Source organism: Quercus lobata, chromosome 5, assembly GCF_001633185.2.
Source record: "Quercus lobata isolate SW786 chromosome 5, ValleyOak3.0 Primary Assembly, whole genome shotgun sequence".
Taxonomy (NCBI): domain Eukaryota; kingdom Viridiplantae; phylum Streptophyta; class Magnoliopsida; order Fagales; family Fagaceae; genus Quercus; species Quercus lobata.
The window spans coordinates 6,952,024-6,969,252 of NC_044908.1; the positions used below are offsets into that span (position 1 = coordinate 6,952,024).

Consider the following 17,229-nt stretch of genomic DNA (forward strand, 5'->3'; position numbering starts at 1 on the left):
TTTGTAAGCTTTTAGGGTTAATGTTTTATACATAGTTTGTCGGCTTTATGGTATGTACCTTGCTTAATGCATCCTTTATGCTATGTTGAAATCAGTACTTTAATCTAAATGTCTTGCATTTTGATTTATGTACTGTCACTCTTGTGCCCTTGTAGGATTGTTCCTAGATGCATATACCTTGTGTATTATGCATTGGTTGAGTGTTGAGCATACAAGTATCTTGCCTTGTGCTTGTTAGCTTGTATGTCCTAGTGTTCATTCCAAGTGTGAATAAGCATTGTGGTCACTACTTTGTAGTGATTACTTCGTTGATCAAGTCATGATTTGTTTCTTAACTCCATATTTGCTTGATCACATATTGCTTGCTTCATATGCATTTCATACTTTTCTGCATACAATGATCATGGTGTATTGTTGTGTTTCAGGAGATTCATGTTCATATGATTCAAGAGCTACACAGCTTCTAGATTTAGGTGTCAGTGAGTTTTGCCATTGTTCCCAAACTCACGTTTAAGTCTAGAGTCTGTTTTAGGATGTTTTGTCATGGAATAGCCAAAGGGGAAGATTGTAAGGTTGAATTTAATCAACCATGTGTTGGCTTTATTCCATGACAAATTTGCTTGTAATACAGCACTTAGAAACTCTGTATTTAGGTGGGGATCATGTAAGGGTAGTGTGTGAGAGAGTGTGAAGAAATGCTCAAGACAGTGCAGTGAAGCAGAGACTCGCGGCTAGGACTCGCGGGTGGCTCGCGGCTTGCAAGCCGCCAAAAGTTGCACACGTGCAAAGCATGCAGGGGAGCTGAACAGTCATGCCAGTTGGAGCACTATAGGACAAAAACACCAGACTGGCCATTCAGCTAGCTCGCGGCTTGAACTCGCGACTCAGTCAAGTCGCCAGCCAGCCCTGTTTTTGGAAAAACTGACTCTTCGCATTCCATTCTCACACCAGTATAAATACCCCTCATTCCCACAAAATATGTGTGGCTATTCAGAGAGAAAAACCCTAAGAGAGGTTTCCTCAAAACACCCACCCAATTAGAGAGAGCTACTCATTCTTAGAGAGAAACCTTTGTAGTCTCTTCTCATTCCCTCTCTCATTGTCATACCTATTGAGAGGAGATTTCTATCCAAAAACTACCCATACCAATTTAAAGTGTCGAGTGTTTTTGGAGCTTTGGGAAGCATTGGAAGATGCCAAGGATGGCAGATGCTACGGTCTAGTAGCGAAATCCGGTAAGCTAGAAAAGAAAAAGGTTCGGCGCAACCTCGTTGGAGCAAGAAGCTTGGAGGGCTTAGGTAGATCGGGTAGATTAGGCTTGGAGGGTCTATTGTTGTTCATGTATCCCAACTACATTTTCTAGTGGATTATTGACCGCTTGGAGGGTGGCGGAGAGGTTTTACGCCGAGGGCTTCGGTTTCCTCTTCGATAACACATCGTGTGTTGTCCTTGTGTTTGCATCTCTCTTCCCTTTATCTTTGCATTTTATTTTCTGCTATGGATGTGATTTATAATTGACTTAGATTGATTTCCAATATGTTTATAGCTTATGTTCATTTTCCGCACACTAGTTGTTTGTCATAAAGCTTGAATTGGTTATTTTGTATTTGGGAGTCTAAACGTTCAAGGGTGTTTATACACATATTTGAACTTTCAGACTACCATACAACCATCATGATAACTACAACATCACTAGCAGTCACGGACTATTGAAGACAAAAGAAACGGTACCGTTTCTAGTCAAGAGAATGGTACACGCGAGACTGAAAAAGAGGAAGCTCTCACACGTGACAACACTTGTTGAACCGACAATGTTTCTCTCTCAAGATCAAAGATAAAAACAATCGAAAGACTGAGAGCCAAGTGACACCGTTTTGTCAATAGTTTGTTAAGAGAAAATGGCGCCAAAGGTTATTAAGTTTGTTAGAATTCTGTTAGTTTACTAGAGTTAGTTACTCGTATAATTTGGGATCTGTTAGAGCCAATGATCCACATGATTATTAGTTGGGTCCTATATAAACTCTATGTATTACACATTATCATTTATGTAAGATACTTTCCAATTTTCTCTCTCAAACACACACACACTCTCTCTCCGCCTTTTTTCTTCTGTTCTTAGCTTTTCTCTCATCTTAGAAAAACTCTGTGCTTAAACGTTTTCTTCATAGTATTAGAGCCTACGGTTCAATCTACCACTCTTCCAGATTAACCACAGCTCCTCCAGCTTCAACAATGGCGTCTACTCCCTCATCTTGCCCAGGTACAAACACAGCCATACACAGCACAAACCAACCATTGCTTCTCCTCTCTAATATGTCAAACATTGTTTGGAAACAAAAGCAAATTAGAGAATTCTAGCTACATTGCTTGGAAACACCAAATCTCAATGGTGCTTGAGACCTAGTCAATGATGGAATTACTCAATGGTACTCAAACTTGTCTAGATTAGTTTTTCAAAGATAGTTCTGGTGCTATCACAAGCAATCTGAATCCTAATTTTCAATTATGGAAATCGAAAGAGAAGGCACTTCTGATCTTCTTTAACTCAACTCTATCTCCAGCGACTCTTGCACTCATTGTGGGGTGTAATTCTGCTCAAGCAGTGTGGAAATTGTTGGAGAATCGTTTCTCCTCAGTTTCGAGATCTCACATCATGAGTCTAAAAGGTGAGATTCATAATATAAAGAAAGGTACTGACAGTGTTGATGTGTATTTACAAAGGATCAAAGTGGCTAGGGACAAACTTATGGCAGTTGGCATTCTTGTTGATGATGAAGAATTGCTTCATATAGCTCTCAAAGGGCTTTCCAAGGATTTTAATTCCTTCAGGACTACTATTCACACTAGAAGTGCACAATTGACCTTCGATGAACTTAACAATCTACTCATTGTAGAAGAAGAATCTTTAACTGAATCTGTTGAGATCAAAGATGCTTTTGCTCTAACTGTTACCAATTCTAGGCCTCCAAATGCTAATCAATTCAGAGAAAGAGATAAAGGCAACAACTCTCAAGGTGGAAGAGGTTGAGGCAACAATCCTTCTCATTTTCAAAGTCATGGACAATACAATCAATCCTACAATCAATCATAGGGCCAATACTCTCAGTTTTCCCTTCAATCCTCTTCCTCAAGGTCATGATGTCAAATCTGTGGCAAAATGAGTCATTTGGCCGTTGAATGCTATCACAAAATGGACTATGCTTTTTAAGGCTAGCATCCACCAACAAAATTGGCAGCAATGGTAGCTAGTTCCAATGCTAATCATAATCCAGAACCTTGGTTGGCAAACAGTGGAGCTACAAATCATTTTACTTCCAACTTGAATAACTTGTCCTTTCCTAAGCCCTATGGTGGTCAAGAACACATAATAGTGGGTAATGGTCAAGGCCTTCCAATCACTCACATAGTTCTCATTTTCTTCTTAAACTTATAAATGTTCTTAGAGTTCCTGAAATTGCATATGATCTAGCCTTTGTTCATAAACTTTGTCATGATAATAATTTGGTAAAATTTGGGTTTGAAAATGGTGATGTCTATGAACTATCAACTTATGGACTTTTGTGCAATTCTTAAAAGTTTAGGTGGAAAAGTGCAATTTTTTGTAGTTTAAGAACAAAGGTGAAAATTTTGAAATGTTTTGAGCAATTGTTTAGTTTTCTAGGTCAAAGTGTAGTTTTAGAAAGCTTTTGAATTTAAAATGTAATTTTGGAAAAGCTTATGATCAAAATGAAATTTCGAGTAAATTTTGGGGTCAAAATGAAATTTTAGAAAACTTTAAGTATTAAAATATAATTTTGGAAAAATTAGTGGGTTGAGATGTGATTTTGGAAGAATGTGATGGCCTTTTCAGAGAAATCATATCAAAGTTTGTATAATAAAAAATTGTGTCAAATTTACACATTTGTTTCCCCTAAAAACTATCCATATCAAATAAGGTAAAATTGTGTAAATATGCATGCTACAATAAGTATGTAAATTTACACTATTTTATTTTATATTTTATTATTTCTTTATGTATTCTAAGTATGAATAAAGAGAGTAAGTGGTTGTTATGTTGTGTGTGAAAAAACAAAATAGATAAAATGATATTTTATTGAAATATAGTGTAAAATAAATAATCTGATATATGGTGCTTTAAAAATTGAGCAAGCAAAATAGAATAAGTAAGTTTTTATAATAAAATAAACATGAATTTTTGTACGAGTTAATATGAAAATTGTAACCATGTTTAAGCTCAGCGGGGTTATAGCTTTTTTTTTTTTTTTTTCTTTTTAGTAGAAAGCTGGGTTAGCTAATGTGTCAGTTGGATTGGATTTTTGGATGGTGTATCGGTGTATGCGTATGCGATGAGCGTGTGTGAGTGAGGCGTACAGATTATGCATACTAGAGGATGGTGAATATTTGCGATTGTTAAGCAATGTTTGTAAATCAATGTGTGTTAGGGGAATCACTGTACTGAAACTAGCATTAGTAACCATATGAAAAATGAAAAGGAAATAGATGTTACACTTCTTTGAGCCTTCTGCCAGCTTCTTCGTGATCTTGGGTTTGAATTTCTTGCTCTGCAGTTTCTCGAGACTTTGAATTCCTTCGTAATGGTGGCCCTCTTTTTCATTAGTTAAGATACCACTAAATTTATTTTTAGTATAGTTGAGATTCAATCCAAATTATCTTGCTTCTCAAAAAAAAAAAAAAAAAAAAAAAACAACAAATCCTAATTATTTTTTGAGATACAAAGAGATTTTAGCAGTTGAATAATTAAAACTCATTCTTTAATACTATATTCTTAAAAGGCCTCTCAATGAACCACTAGCCTTTTTTCTTTTTCTTTTTTCTTTTTTTAAATTACTTCTTCAACAAACTATTTATTCTCTCTCTATTCTATATTTATTCCGTTTTCCTATGTTAGTATGTTAGTGCTTGATATTGATACAAAGAGTACTCCCATTTGAGCATAGTTTACCAAGGTAGTTTTGTATTAAAGGAGGAAATTACATGAAAAGACCAACAATTTATTCGTTACAAGTTTTTAGTTTTATCAATTAAATTTATAAACTTTTGAAACCTTTTCAATTTAAAGCCTTAATCAATCTTTATTATTGCGAACAATAATAGAGTAGAGAAAAAGTGAAAAACATGAAACTTTGGATAAAATTTTGCATTTCACTTTAATAAACTTCAACTTTAATAAACTTCAACTTTTTAGGGTATAAGCTTCATTTACAGCTAATCATTCTAGGTGAAGCTTTTACTATTTGTCTATTATTTTTAATGGCTATCAAATTGATCTATGAACCAAAAGTAAGATAGTTACAAGATAGTATGGGCCAGTTGTTTTAGATTTAACTCGAACTCAGTTCTCAAATTTCTCAACCTTGAAACCCAACCTATCCCTAGTCGTTGGCTCAAGTTAGGTCAGGTTGATACCTATTTACAAACGGGTTTTTGCTATTCTCCCAACTGTGTAGATGAAACACACAGATTTATTGATGATTTCTCTTTTTTTTCTCCCCTATTTACTACTTGAAATAACAAATATGAATAATTGAGATAAATAGAAGAGCTGATATACTCTTGTGCGTGTATATATATATATATATGTGTGTGTGTGTTCGTATTCATTTACCATCCGCAACTTTTTCTTGAAATTACAAATATGCCTTGTCCATTTAACCCGCTTCTCTCACGCTCTTGCATTATTGCATAGCAACAGCAACCAAACAAAAAGCTCGCGAATCGCGACACCATAGCCTTCAAATCTTCGGTCACCAAAGAATGTGTTCCATCAAGTCTTCAATTGCATCTAAAATTACAATGAATTTGAGGATTTGTGAATGGATTGGGCCTTGAAGATCACGCGAATCTGGGGCAGCGGCATGGGCAATTTTGGTAATTGAATTTAGTTTTCATTCTCCATATATTATATTCCCTGAACTTAATAGACAAAAGATGTAGCTTTTTAAAATTTTTTTTAATATATATTATATTTAATATGCTCATAATAATTATCTAGAAACATATAAATAGTTTTTTTTTTTTTTTCGAGAAAATTATAGAGGAAATAGTTGAGTGATTCACTAGAGTAGTAATTTATTTCGACGGGAATGTTTTGTTCTTTTCTTTGTAGTTGGGTAAAATTTAATATTCTGCATCATGTTTTTCTTGGAAATGTTACAGTAATTAGTAAATGCACTCTGTTACTGTTAGCATTTGTTTTCGTATCATGTGCTGTTACAGCTTCTCAAATGCGTTCATGGACATTCAAAACGCTTGTACAGCAATATGGTAGCAATTACCTATAGTCAACTACGGCACCAATGAGTTTTATATTAGTATAGGTGGGATACAAATTCACATATCTTATTTGACAAGAAGTGATTTCATTAGTTAAGCTAATTGAAACTTACAAAAAAAATGTTATCATAATTAGCAAAGGCAGTCTGTTTAGCTTCCCAAAAGATTAAGCTAGTTGAAAACAAAAATTTCAGATGTAGTGAAAGCATGTTAGCCCAGGTTACAAGAAAAGAAAGGGGAGAGGTATCTATTATCTTTTGTTGTTGGTAAATTTTAAAACATGCAAACAAAGTTAACTAGTAAAGGGATATCAATTCTGCCCTCCTCTTCTTCCCCACTACACCCTCTCATCTCATTTCCAAACATAGTGCAGAAGCTTCGGTTGACTGATACCAATATATTGGAATTTGGAAGTAATGGTAGCACATTGACAATTGCACACAGACAATAAGGTAGAACAAGTCACACAAGATAATAAAATTTAAACGGTTTAAATGAAATACAAACTCAACTCACAGTCCTTCACAAACCAAACTCAAATACAATCGCATATCACACTCACAAACTAAAACCAAACCGTATCCCATGACACCCATCTCACAACCAACCACTTCGTACTAACAATTCCTACCATTCTATTAAATTTTTCTGCACAGTAAACATATGATTTATAACTTATGAAATACTTACAGAAGCTGAACCTCAAATAATTAAACTTGAACAAATAGAAGTACCTCACCATGACCCCATAGTAAATTTCCATGTCTTCCAGGAAACAATTCTCTGGTTTTCGTTCAACACCACATCAATTCTCAGTGACCAGGAGAATAATAAAAGGAAGCAATCATCTGCTACATGTCCTTGCGTTAAGCTTACAATATTTTTTGTAGGAAATAAAATCAAATGCAAACCAAAGGGAAAGAATGACATACCTAACATGCATTAAAGCTGGAGTCTTTCCAGCTTGTAGTCAATTTCTTTTCAGTAATGGTTGGAAATGGGCAATGACATCCCAAATTTGCCCCTTATTTCCTCGATTCTTGTTGTGAATTCCTCTGGCATACCCCATGATTTCAATTCACGTAAATTCTTTAGGTGCTTTAACCCAGTGGGAAACTTCAACTCCTTGCAAGACCTGATATCCAACTCCCTCAAATTTTGCATTGCTCCTTCCTCCACCTGCAGCTCTTCTAGCATCTCTAGTTTCCAAAGTTTCAGAACTAGAAGCTTGGTAAATCTCCCTCGGGAGCAGACCATCTCTCTTCTTTCATAAGAACCAGAGTAGAAACAGAGTGATTTGAGATTGGGGAGTTTATCTAAAGCTGGCATCGGGTCATTCTTAAGCCCAGAGGCAGACAAGGTAAGGTCTGAGAGACTTTGTGGAAACTCAGATATGATGGATGGAATCTCTAGCTTTCCAAATAGATAGAGGCTGGTGAGATTTTCCATACCTGACAAAGACTCCAAGTATAGAACCTGAGGTTTGCTCATTTCATCAATAGATCTCAAACTCAAACATTCAAGGTTGTTCAGTCTCACTACACACTTTGCCAATGCCCTTTGCTGTTGTGATGGTAATTGAAGTGCCAGTCCCAATTTCCCAAGGTTTGTCCACTTTTCCAGCCCATCCTTCAGATGACTGTCCTCACCCACGAAAACACCCCATAATGTTTGCAAGTTCTTCAAGGAATTGGAACTTGGTTGATGTGCGAATTTACTTCGATAAATCTGGTTCAAATATAGGTGCCGAAGTTCTTTCAGTTTCCATATTGAAGAAGGGAGAGTGTGGAGATAAGTATCCTTCACATCTAGAGTTTGAAGCTTCCGCAAGTTACCTATGGATGATGGGATCATCTCGAGGTATGTCCACCTTAAGCCAAGATACTTCAGTTCAATCAAGTTTCCTATGGCATTGGGTAGTTGCGGTCTGAATACACGTTCGAGATCAAGAACCTTTAAAACTTTGAAGCATCCACTTGTAATGGCCTTGCGAAGGAAGTTCTCAATGTCTTCTCCAGGCTTAGTTCCCTCCCGTGTGTCAAAGGACAGGAAGGAAACATGCCTTTTATAACCTTGCAGATCAGCCGATGTTGTGTTGTTACCATGAATATGAGCAAAACTGGCGTCATTTTTGTTAAAATGATCAGCAAGTTGCCGATCTGAACTCACACATTTGGACAGGCAGAGCTCTAGCAAAGCATTTGGCAAGCGACATGTCTTTACTTTCCCATTAATCTTTTTTTGTACTACTTGAATCATGTTCAGGCCAATCAATTCAGATAAATACTTCTCTGCAACATCTTCTAGAGTTTCTTTCTCAACATCACTTTGTTTCACCAACCCTTGTGCAACCCACAAAGCAATTAGTCTCCTTGTAGGAATTTCAAAGTTGCTAGGAAAGAGTCTGAAGTAAGAAAAACATTTCTTCAAATCTTCACTCAAATCTTCATTCTCCAAGGTTTTGGACCATCCGTTTTGGAAATGATCATTGATAGGCACCCTTCGCAAATCCAGAGCAGTCAGATCTTTTCCTGAAAATTTATCCACAAGATATTCAATGGCGTGGGGTAAGCTCCCACATCTTTCCACAACTTCCTCTAGTGCTTCTGTGTGTGACGGTCTCAGATTATCAGGTGGAAACTGTGCCCTCTGGATAAACAACCGCCAGCTCTCTTCTTTGGTTCGAAGTCGAAGTTGGTAGGGTGTGTTATCTTGATTAGCATGTGAAGCTACAGTCCTGCTGTGTGTGGTCAGCAAAATTTTACTTCCATTTGTGGTTTTCGGGAATGCTTCTTTTAGAGTATCCCAGGCTTCCTTTGTCAAGATGTTGTCCAGAACAAGAAGGAACTTTTTTTCCTTCAAGACCTTGTTCATTTTGTTGATCCAGATATCCTTTCCATCTGGTTCCTCCTCTAATTCACTAATCTTTAGGACCTGGTTTCCCACATCTTCTAGAAGTGTGTTGACGTCATTGGACTCTTGAGGTACCGATACCCAAGCACGGAAAGGGAAATGATTGACAACGGCTTTATGGTTATACACAATTTTTGCGAGAGTTGTCTTACCTATGCCCTGCATCCCTACAATGGAATCAACAGAGATGTCCTCATTGTTGGTTAGTCGTGAGACTAATTCATGTGTGTCTTCTTCAAAGCCGAGGCTTGATCTTGACTTTTGTCTTAGTTCAATGTTGTATACCTTGGTACTTCTATTCAGAAGATTGATAGTATGTTTGATTCGCTTGATTTCCATGCAGAGCTTTGACCCATGTCCTGTGTAGTCTAGATGATTCTCCCTGCCTTTGGCTGAATTTATATATATAGTTATGGAATGCTCAGCATCAAGAGAGATGCATCTCATTTTTTCTAAGCAAGCCATTCTTGAATAATTTACACCTTCAGCTGCTTTTGGATCTTCAAAAAGTTTACATAAGTCCTTCAACTGGTTCAATAGTGCCTTGACTTCAAGATGTACGTCTATAAGTATATCTTGTTCCTGATTGAGATGACGTTGGATCTTGTTTACAGCAGATATCGTGTCATCTATGGGGACAGGGTTATTCTGAGATTGGAGACTCTGCTGTCGTCTTCTGATAAATTTGAAACCGTATGTATCCTTTCCTTGGTAAAGGCCAGAAAAGCCAGAATTGATCCACTTAATGTCCTTCCAGAGCATCAGGTTTTGTATCCAAGAATAGACATCTGGAGGCAATCTATTTGCATAATCTGTTCTCTGTTCGAATGCATGGATGGCATGGTCTACATCATTGATAAAGTCTGCAACATCATCTATCCAAGCCTTTTCCATCGCAGTTTCTGATTCAACTTCCTCCCAATCTTTCAGGAAAGCATGCAGTAGGAGCAGTTGCAAATTGACAAACTGTATTTGAGATTCCATGCCAGTTATTAAATCTTGGTTTTGAGTGATCATGTTGTTTACTTTCTCTGAAAGAGAGGAAACTAATGCAACTCCTCTGAAAACTGGTGGTCTGGGACTGGCAGATTTGTGTTCATCAATAGGTTTTCCCTGCAGGCCTCTGAGTTTAGACCTTGATCTCTCCAGTAACCCATAAATGTTTTTGGGAAAAATTTGCATCAGCTCAAGGCGTTCGTTTATCAAACTCTTGATCCGCTTCATTTCTCTATATTTGATAACTAAAGCACACCTTGTGGAAAAGTGCCTTCTGTATTTCAGAAAGAACTCAACAATAATATTTGCTCCGAAAACCACATTATCGGTTTCTTCTTTCCATGTCTCAAAATTTTGTTGTAGTTCAGTAATTTCTGCGTTTGAATGGGAATCCCAGAGTTGATGTTGACTACGTTCGCTATCAATCTGAACCTCTAAATGCAGAAGTTGTACTACATCTTTTACAAAAGCTTTCAATAATCTTGATTCTCTTCTAATCCACTTGAATTCATTGTCCAACATGGGAAGTATTGTGTAATTCAAGAAAAGGGCCACAATGCAAACAATGGCGAGGATGATTAGGCCACAATAGCAAGTAGTCATAAATGACTTAAGGGAACAAAAGAAATCATGGAGAAGGTAAATGATGCTTCCATACAGATGACAAATGGAACAATAAAGGACATCAATGACAAACGAAAGTAGAATACAAAAGACACGATAGAGATTAGGAAAAATAAGAGAAATCTGGAACCGCAAGACCTGATAGAGAATTTTAAAACCAAGGAAGAAGTCCATGATTACTTTCTTCCTCTTGATATGCAAAACAGCTTTTCTTCATGGTAAGAAATCTGTAATTGCATGTTGCATTGTGGCTGAAAAATGACTATCTGAATCTGAAAGAACAGGGTTCCTGCAAGAAGCGGACATGCTTTTGATAAATCTTTTGGTGGTGGACTGAAACTTTTAGCAGAAAAAATTAGTTGAGAGTAGAGAGTTGCAGAGAAATTTTCAGCAGAATATTGGAGGGTAGATAGTGGAACTCCTCCAAGTTGGTCAATGCATGCCTACGATTAAGATGATAATTTTGCTAGAGCTCTATTTCTAGCCAATGAGCAAATAAATAATATAAAGTCTATAGACTATTTACAATAAATTAGTCCCTCCAAGATTGTGACATTTGTTTATTTAATTATTGACGTTTTAATTTTATCCTGCCCCCAAAATTGGTTAATGTTACATATCCTTCCAGCAGAATCCATCAGGTTGCTGTTAAGTGGCTACAACAACACCTTGGGGCCAATGTATATATATTTTTTTTTGTCACATTTTTAAGTCATTATTTGGATGCACTATAAGTATTTACCCTAAACTATAAATTGCGATATCCCTTAAAAGTTTGAAAATAAGCAATTGACCCTCTAATCTTGTTCAAAATAATTGCCAGAAATCGCCTCAAATATCTATTTTGACTTGGTTACCATTATTAGGTTTTTTATTTTTATTTTTTATTTTTTTATTATTATTATTATTTTAATATATAAATCATATTTTAATTTATTGCCGATGGAAATTATATTCTTTGTCAAAGTAGTAGTGTTGTACTCTTTGTCCACCAAGAAACTGGTTTCGAAGCTTTATATGTAGGTAAGGATGTAAAGGGTTTGATACTTTGATGGCTCTGCCTCTAGAAGTCCTTTTAGGAGAACATGAATGAATTTCTTCTCAGAGTTGTTTGGAAGTTATTTTTGAGTGAAAGGATACTTACAATTGTGTCTTGAAAATATTTTTATTATGTTAGTGTGACAGCACTATTGTGTGTTTTGGGTTTTTGGATTGTCTCAAATTTGTTAGTGTTGAGAGTAATGAGATTGGATTAATTCGTGTTTGTGCAATATTTTATGGGTTAGGTTAACAGGTGTCTTTATTAGAAAGATTTTGATATTACTTTTTTAGAGAATATAAAAAATTATTAAAAAAAATTCAATTGCTTTTTTTTTTTCCATAAAAATTCTAAAAATATTTCTTAAACTAATGTTTTTAGTTCATCTATTAATATTTCTCATCTCTGATTTATAATTATGTTTGGGAGATTTGATTTAGAGTTATTGTAACATATGGTTGATAGTGAATTTTGGTTAATATTGTCTTTGAAGTTGGTTGAATCACATTAAATATTGTATCTTGTATTGATGGTTTTACCTTTATTTATATGCATGTGCTGATGTGCTTCCATTAGTCCCATCTTCCGGTTCCAACAATTATAAATAGCTCTTTAACAGTTCAAACACCATTAAATTAATTAGCCAGCTAGAGGTGCTTTGTATTAGCCACACCCACCACGAAGTCAACTACTGTGCTGATTTGTCAGCCAGAGATATAATTTGCATTTATGTACTTGAAGGTCCTCTTGTAATTTGAAAGTCAACTTGACACCATAGCATGGGGTGTGTTTTTTTTTTTTTTCCTAAACCATTGGGATCTGTGTTCTAATTTTTACTGAATTTGTAGTATGTCACCAGGAAAACGCAACTAAAATAACATAAGAGCAAGAGAAAGACAAAATATAAAGGAGGCTCCTTTATTTGTTTTTAAGGTCAATGGAGCAAATTTTACTTAGGGTTTGTTTGGATAAAACTTATTTTGCTGAAACTAAAAACTGAAAATTGAAAATATTGTAATAAAATAATTTTTAAATGTGTAAATAGTGCTGTGGGACCCATTTTTAATGAAAAAATTGAAAAAAAGTGAAGTTTGTGGGACTCGTGAACAGTGCACAAATACACTATTCACAAAAGACTGGGTCAACAGTTGCGGCTGGGGAGAATAAAAAAAAAAAAAAATGTAGAAAGAGGAAACGTAGACGCACAAACTCCCTATCCAAACTACACCTTAGTTGTGTCCAAAAATAAAGGAGAGTTAGTACTGAGCAGTTTGGAAGGAGGCTCCTTTGGTGCTTGTGCATTTGATTTAAGTTATATATATATATATATATATATATATATGTGTGTGTGTGTGTGTGTGTGGTACACGCTCTTAACTTGTGTGTACCTATTTACCTACTCTTAATTGTTATTCATCGATATAAAAATAAAAATAAAATGTATATTAAAGATTTATTTGAAATCTGTTTATTTTATTGAATTTTTTTTTTAAGTACTGTAGATAAACATAAAAATTAACTGAAATAGTATAATGTGACTCATAAATAGTAGCAAAAATAAGTGAAATAATAAAATAATTTGCAAAAATAATCTTTGGCAAACGGACACTAAGGGTTTGTTTGGGATCTGTTTATTTTGTTAAGACTAAAAACATTTTGCTAAAATTATTGTAGATAAAGGTATCCATTAACTGAAATAATATAGTAGGACCTATGAATAATACTAAAAAGTACAGTGAGACCTATAAATAGTAGCAAAAATAAGCTGAATAGTAAAATAAGTTTGCAAAATTAATTATGCCAAACGGACACTAATTAAAAAGTCATTTTTTTTCTATTGAGCTTATTTTTGCTATTATTCATGGGTCTCATTGCACTTTTTAATACTATTTATGAGTCTCATTGTACTATTTTAGCTATCTGTTAGCTTTATCTATAGTACTTTCAGTACAAAGTTTTTAATTTCAACTAAATAAACTATTTCCAAATAGACAATAAATAGGATAATATCTTATGTTAATGGTTAAGATTATGTAGGTATGGATATATATATATATATTCCGTTTTCCCTTTCAAGTTGGTGTCCTTCCCTGCCTAATTCAGCGTACTTGGATTGTGCTACATTGGAATAATCTTGCTGCCTTGGAATTTTTTTCTCAGTCAAATCTAAAACAAAAGGGACAGGAAAATGAAGAGGATCCAATTAGAGGACTTCATATCATGGTTTATTTAAAAAAACGTGTTAGAGGACTCCTTATAGTAATTTGAAATTTTATACCACAAACAAAATACACCAAAAATTAATTTTTTTTCTACTTCTTTTATTAAAATCTGAAACAAATTTGTCTTCTCAACTCCCTTACTCCACATTCAACTTTGCCCTTTCATGCCCTAGTGAAATTTGAAACTGCTCAGTAATACCAAGATGTGCCATAAGAAGCCACACATGAGGGAGAAGCTCCCCTCCTTGGGTGAGCTGCTGAGCATGATGATTCCATTGACAATGACTCGCAGCATAAGATAGCATTTCCACCCACACATGACAAATTAGTTCCCACTTCTTTGCACTATCCCATTCTTTAGCAGTTGCTAGAGATTGCAAAGATTTAGCTAGTCTACATGCGTCAAATAGTACAGACTTACTTCTGTCTCCTTTCACTTTTGATGGAGGAATTTCAGTGTTGACTTGGAGTAACATTGAGCAAGCATTAAGTTTTTTGGTATGTAACATTTTGCCAACATTGCCTCCACCCAATTTTGATTTTCTTTCTTTGAAAAATTCATTAGCCTCGGCGCATGTGTCTCGGAACCTGATTTGTCCGATCCCATTGGGTAGCATGACAGGACACATGACAAGAGATACAACAAGTAGTTGGATAAGCACTTGCTAGCTTTACAATGTGGGGTTTTAACTGATTTCAGATCTTTTTGCTTATCAGAACTCAAACATAGATCATCTGTTGCAATATGCCAGAGAAGAATGCTTTTATCAAATTCTACCTTAAGTTTGTCAACGCTTTCTTTGATGGTCTCTCTTTCTCCATCACTGATTCCAACGGAAGATATTGCACCTTCAAGCACCTCATAACCCCTGCCATCACAAAATTTCTTGCATTCCTTGATATCTGAAACACTCCTTGATTTATTTGAAAGCTGGTCAAAGATCACTTTTTTCAATTTTGAAGGAACTTTTTTTGAGTATTTGTACCGATGCTTTTCCAATAATGCATCAATGCATAAGACCTTGGTGAGAAATCTGCAACTGGCTGGCTTATATTCAAGGCAAGTGCTTATCAGGTTGTGTTGTGCCATGGTGTTAGACCACCTTTTGCTTCTAGTAAATGGAAGTGATGAAATTGCTTGATATAAGAGGCTGTGCTTCTTCAGCGATAGCATCATCCAGTCTGAGCATAGCAGTAATATTGCTGCATAAAGCTCAAGGATAATAGCTCCAGCTACCAATACATATGTGATAACCACATTCTCTCTGGAGTACTCATGTTTCTCAATGATGAAGAAGAAGACCATGGATACAGAAATAATTGAAATGAAATTGACGCATCGGAGAGTTAAGCAACAGAGACTGGAGAGGCGGAAGAAGCCACCAACAAAAGAATAAACCAGAACTGCCTTTGTATAAAACACATCATAGATGAATCCAAGCTCAACCTCAATCACTTCAAAAGCATCTTGAGATGATATCTTCATGAAGAAGGATTGGCTTTTCTCGATATCGTGGAAACTGAGGATGAGATCTGCAAACAGCAGCTTAAATGTTGCAAAGAAACCATAGGCATACTGTAAAATTTCTAAACTGTCAAGAGGATTGTTTACTGGCTCCGTATATGAGTTTTCAACTTCTATGGGAAATCTAATTAATTTCTCCAATGAAACCTTGAACCCCTCATCTTTCTTTGAGCTGTATTCCTCCATGTATCTGGCATAATTTGGACCTGGGTCTGGAGGAGAGAGCATAGACTCTCTAAACTTCTCACTGCTTGCAGACCACAGAACCCATACCCTCTGTCCACACTTAACAACCCCAGATAAAAACACTGGAATTGCTAGAATATTTAGTGGAGTATTGGTCCAGGCTTTAAGTAAGACATAGGCAGCTACTACCACTTGGCTAACTAGTGTAAGTGCCTTCGCCACAACTCATTGTCTTCCAAAGAGTATGCAGTGATAGTGTCCGGGCCACCGAGGTGCAAGAGAAGAAATGGAGCCCAGAATAGTGTAATTACAATGTTTGAATCTAAGGAATGGCCGCAAGAGCTCCGTGCATGGTTGGAAAGCACACTAAGTGAGACTGTCACAGCCCAGTCTGCTACCATGTAGGTGACCCATAGAAGGATACTGAGCATGTCACTATTTGAATTCTTCCTCTTTCTGCCTGTCAGGGTGAGAATGGTTTGGATGGCAAGGCTAAGTAGAACCAGAATGCGGATCTCTAAGAGGTTCCAAAATTTGCTCACGCCTGGTGAGATGAGCTGCATCACCTTCATCTTCTTTGTGAAATCAAATTGCTAAAAAAAAAAAAAAGAGTATTGTGAGAACATAAAATTATAGGAGAAAAGAAGGTTGTTGTTATTGTTGTTGTTTTTTTTTTGGTCATATTCTGCATTAGTATAAAATTTACTCTATAATGTAGGTTAATGAATGGAAAAAAGGTACAGATGAATTGTAAATCTTACTTGTAGCTAACATTGAAGTCCTTCTTTTCTTTCTGTGACTCAAAATGTGCGCTGGTAGACTAACAGCTTGGGAGTGGAAATTAGAGCCCGCCCTTTCAGAACCCAATATGAGTATGCATGTGTTTCTGCAACAAACATAATAGGGTCTTGATTATTATAAAAAGAGAAAGATACTTGCAAGTTGTAATACTGATCTTACTAAAATAGTAGTATAGTGCACTGGAAATTCTTGCTAAATAATTGACGGTTTATGTCATATGGTGTAACACTGTCTACCTTTCAGGACCGTATTCAACAAAATGTCGCGCTTCAGTAATGCATTTTTATAAGATTCGTGTCTACATGTGATGGGACTCCAATTCAACCTGTATTTGGGGTTTTGATCTGATTCATTTCTCTATATTGACCTTTTTTTTTGAGGAACCTCTATATTGACTTGATTGTATAAATACAGACAGCACTAGGATTTCAGATTCCGCGTTCAAATTTGAAACAACAAAATTTTATGAAAGATCCAAACTAGCATCTATTTGGATTAATACCTACACTAACGAGACATGTAGCTGTAGCCAAACACAACAAAAATACCAAATGCTTTTTAAATTTGGGTCTCAATTAGCAAAATATCAAAACTTAACAATATAGTCATTTGGATTAAAAACAATCTGA

General features: G+C 35.7%; 2 protein-coding genes across 2 annotated transcripts; both read right to left on the reverse strand.

The window, feature by feature from the left end:
* Positions 1-6,815: 6,815 nt before the first annotated feature.
* LOC115989516 (putative inactive disease susceptibility protein LOV1) lies at positions 6,816-10,776 on the reverse strand. The gene is made up of 2 exons (XM_031113211.1): positions 7,227-10,776; positions 6,816-7,142 (listed from the first exon to the last, which is right to left on the reverse strand). Exon 1 carries the CDS (start codon positions 10,723-10,725, stop codon positions 7,276-7,278), a length of 3,450 nt encoding a protein of 1,149 aa, XP_030969071.1. The 5' UTR covers positions 10,726-10,776; the 3' UTR covers positions 6,816-7,142; positions 7,227-7,275.
* Positions 10,777-14,225: 3,449 nt separating this feature from the next.
* On the reverse strand, positions 14,226-16,371 carry LOC115989864. The gene is made up of 4 exons (XM_031113744.1): positions 16,111-16,371; positions 15,488-16,012; positions 14,764-15,370; positions 14,226-14,455 (listed from the first exon to the last, which is right to left on the reverse strand). Exons 1-4 carry the CDS (start codon positions 16,369-16,371, stop codon positions 14,226-14,228), a joined length of 1,623 nt encoding a protein of 540 aa, XP_030969604.1.
* Positions 16,372-17,229: the final 858 nt, after the last annotated feature.

Excerpts from the sequence above, each read along its gene's own strand:
- LOC115989864 (XM_031113744.1), bottom strand. The coding sequence starts at position 16,371 with ATGAAGGTGATGCAGCTCATCTCACCAGGCGTGAGCAAATTTTGGAAC. Across the intron at positions 16,013-16,110 it reads ATTCCTTAGATTCAAACATT|GCACTTACACTAGTTAGCCA; the intron begins GTAATTACACTA and ends GTTGTGGCGAAG. Across the intron at positions 14,456-14,763 it reads ATCAGTTAAAACCCCACATT|CAACTGCTAAAGAATGGGAT; the intron begins GTAAAGCTAGCA and ends TGCAATCTCTAG.
- LOC115989516 (XM_031113211.1), bottom strand. The coding sequence starts at position 10,725 with ATGTTGGACAATGAATTCAAGTGGATTAGAAGAGAATCAAGATTATTG.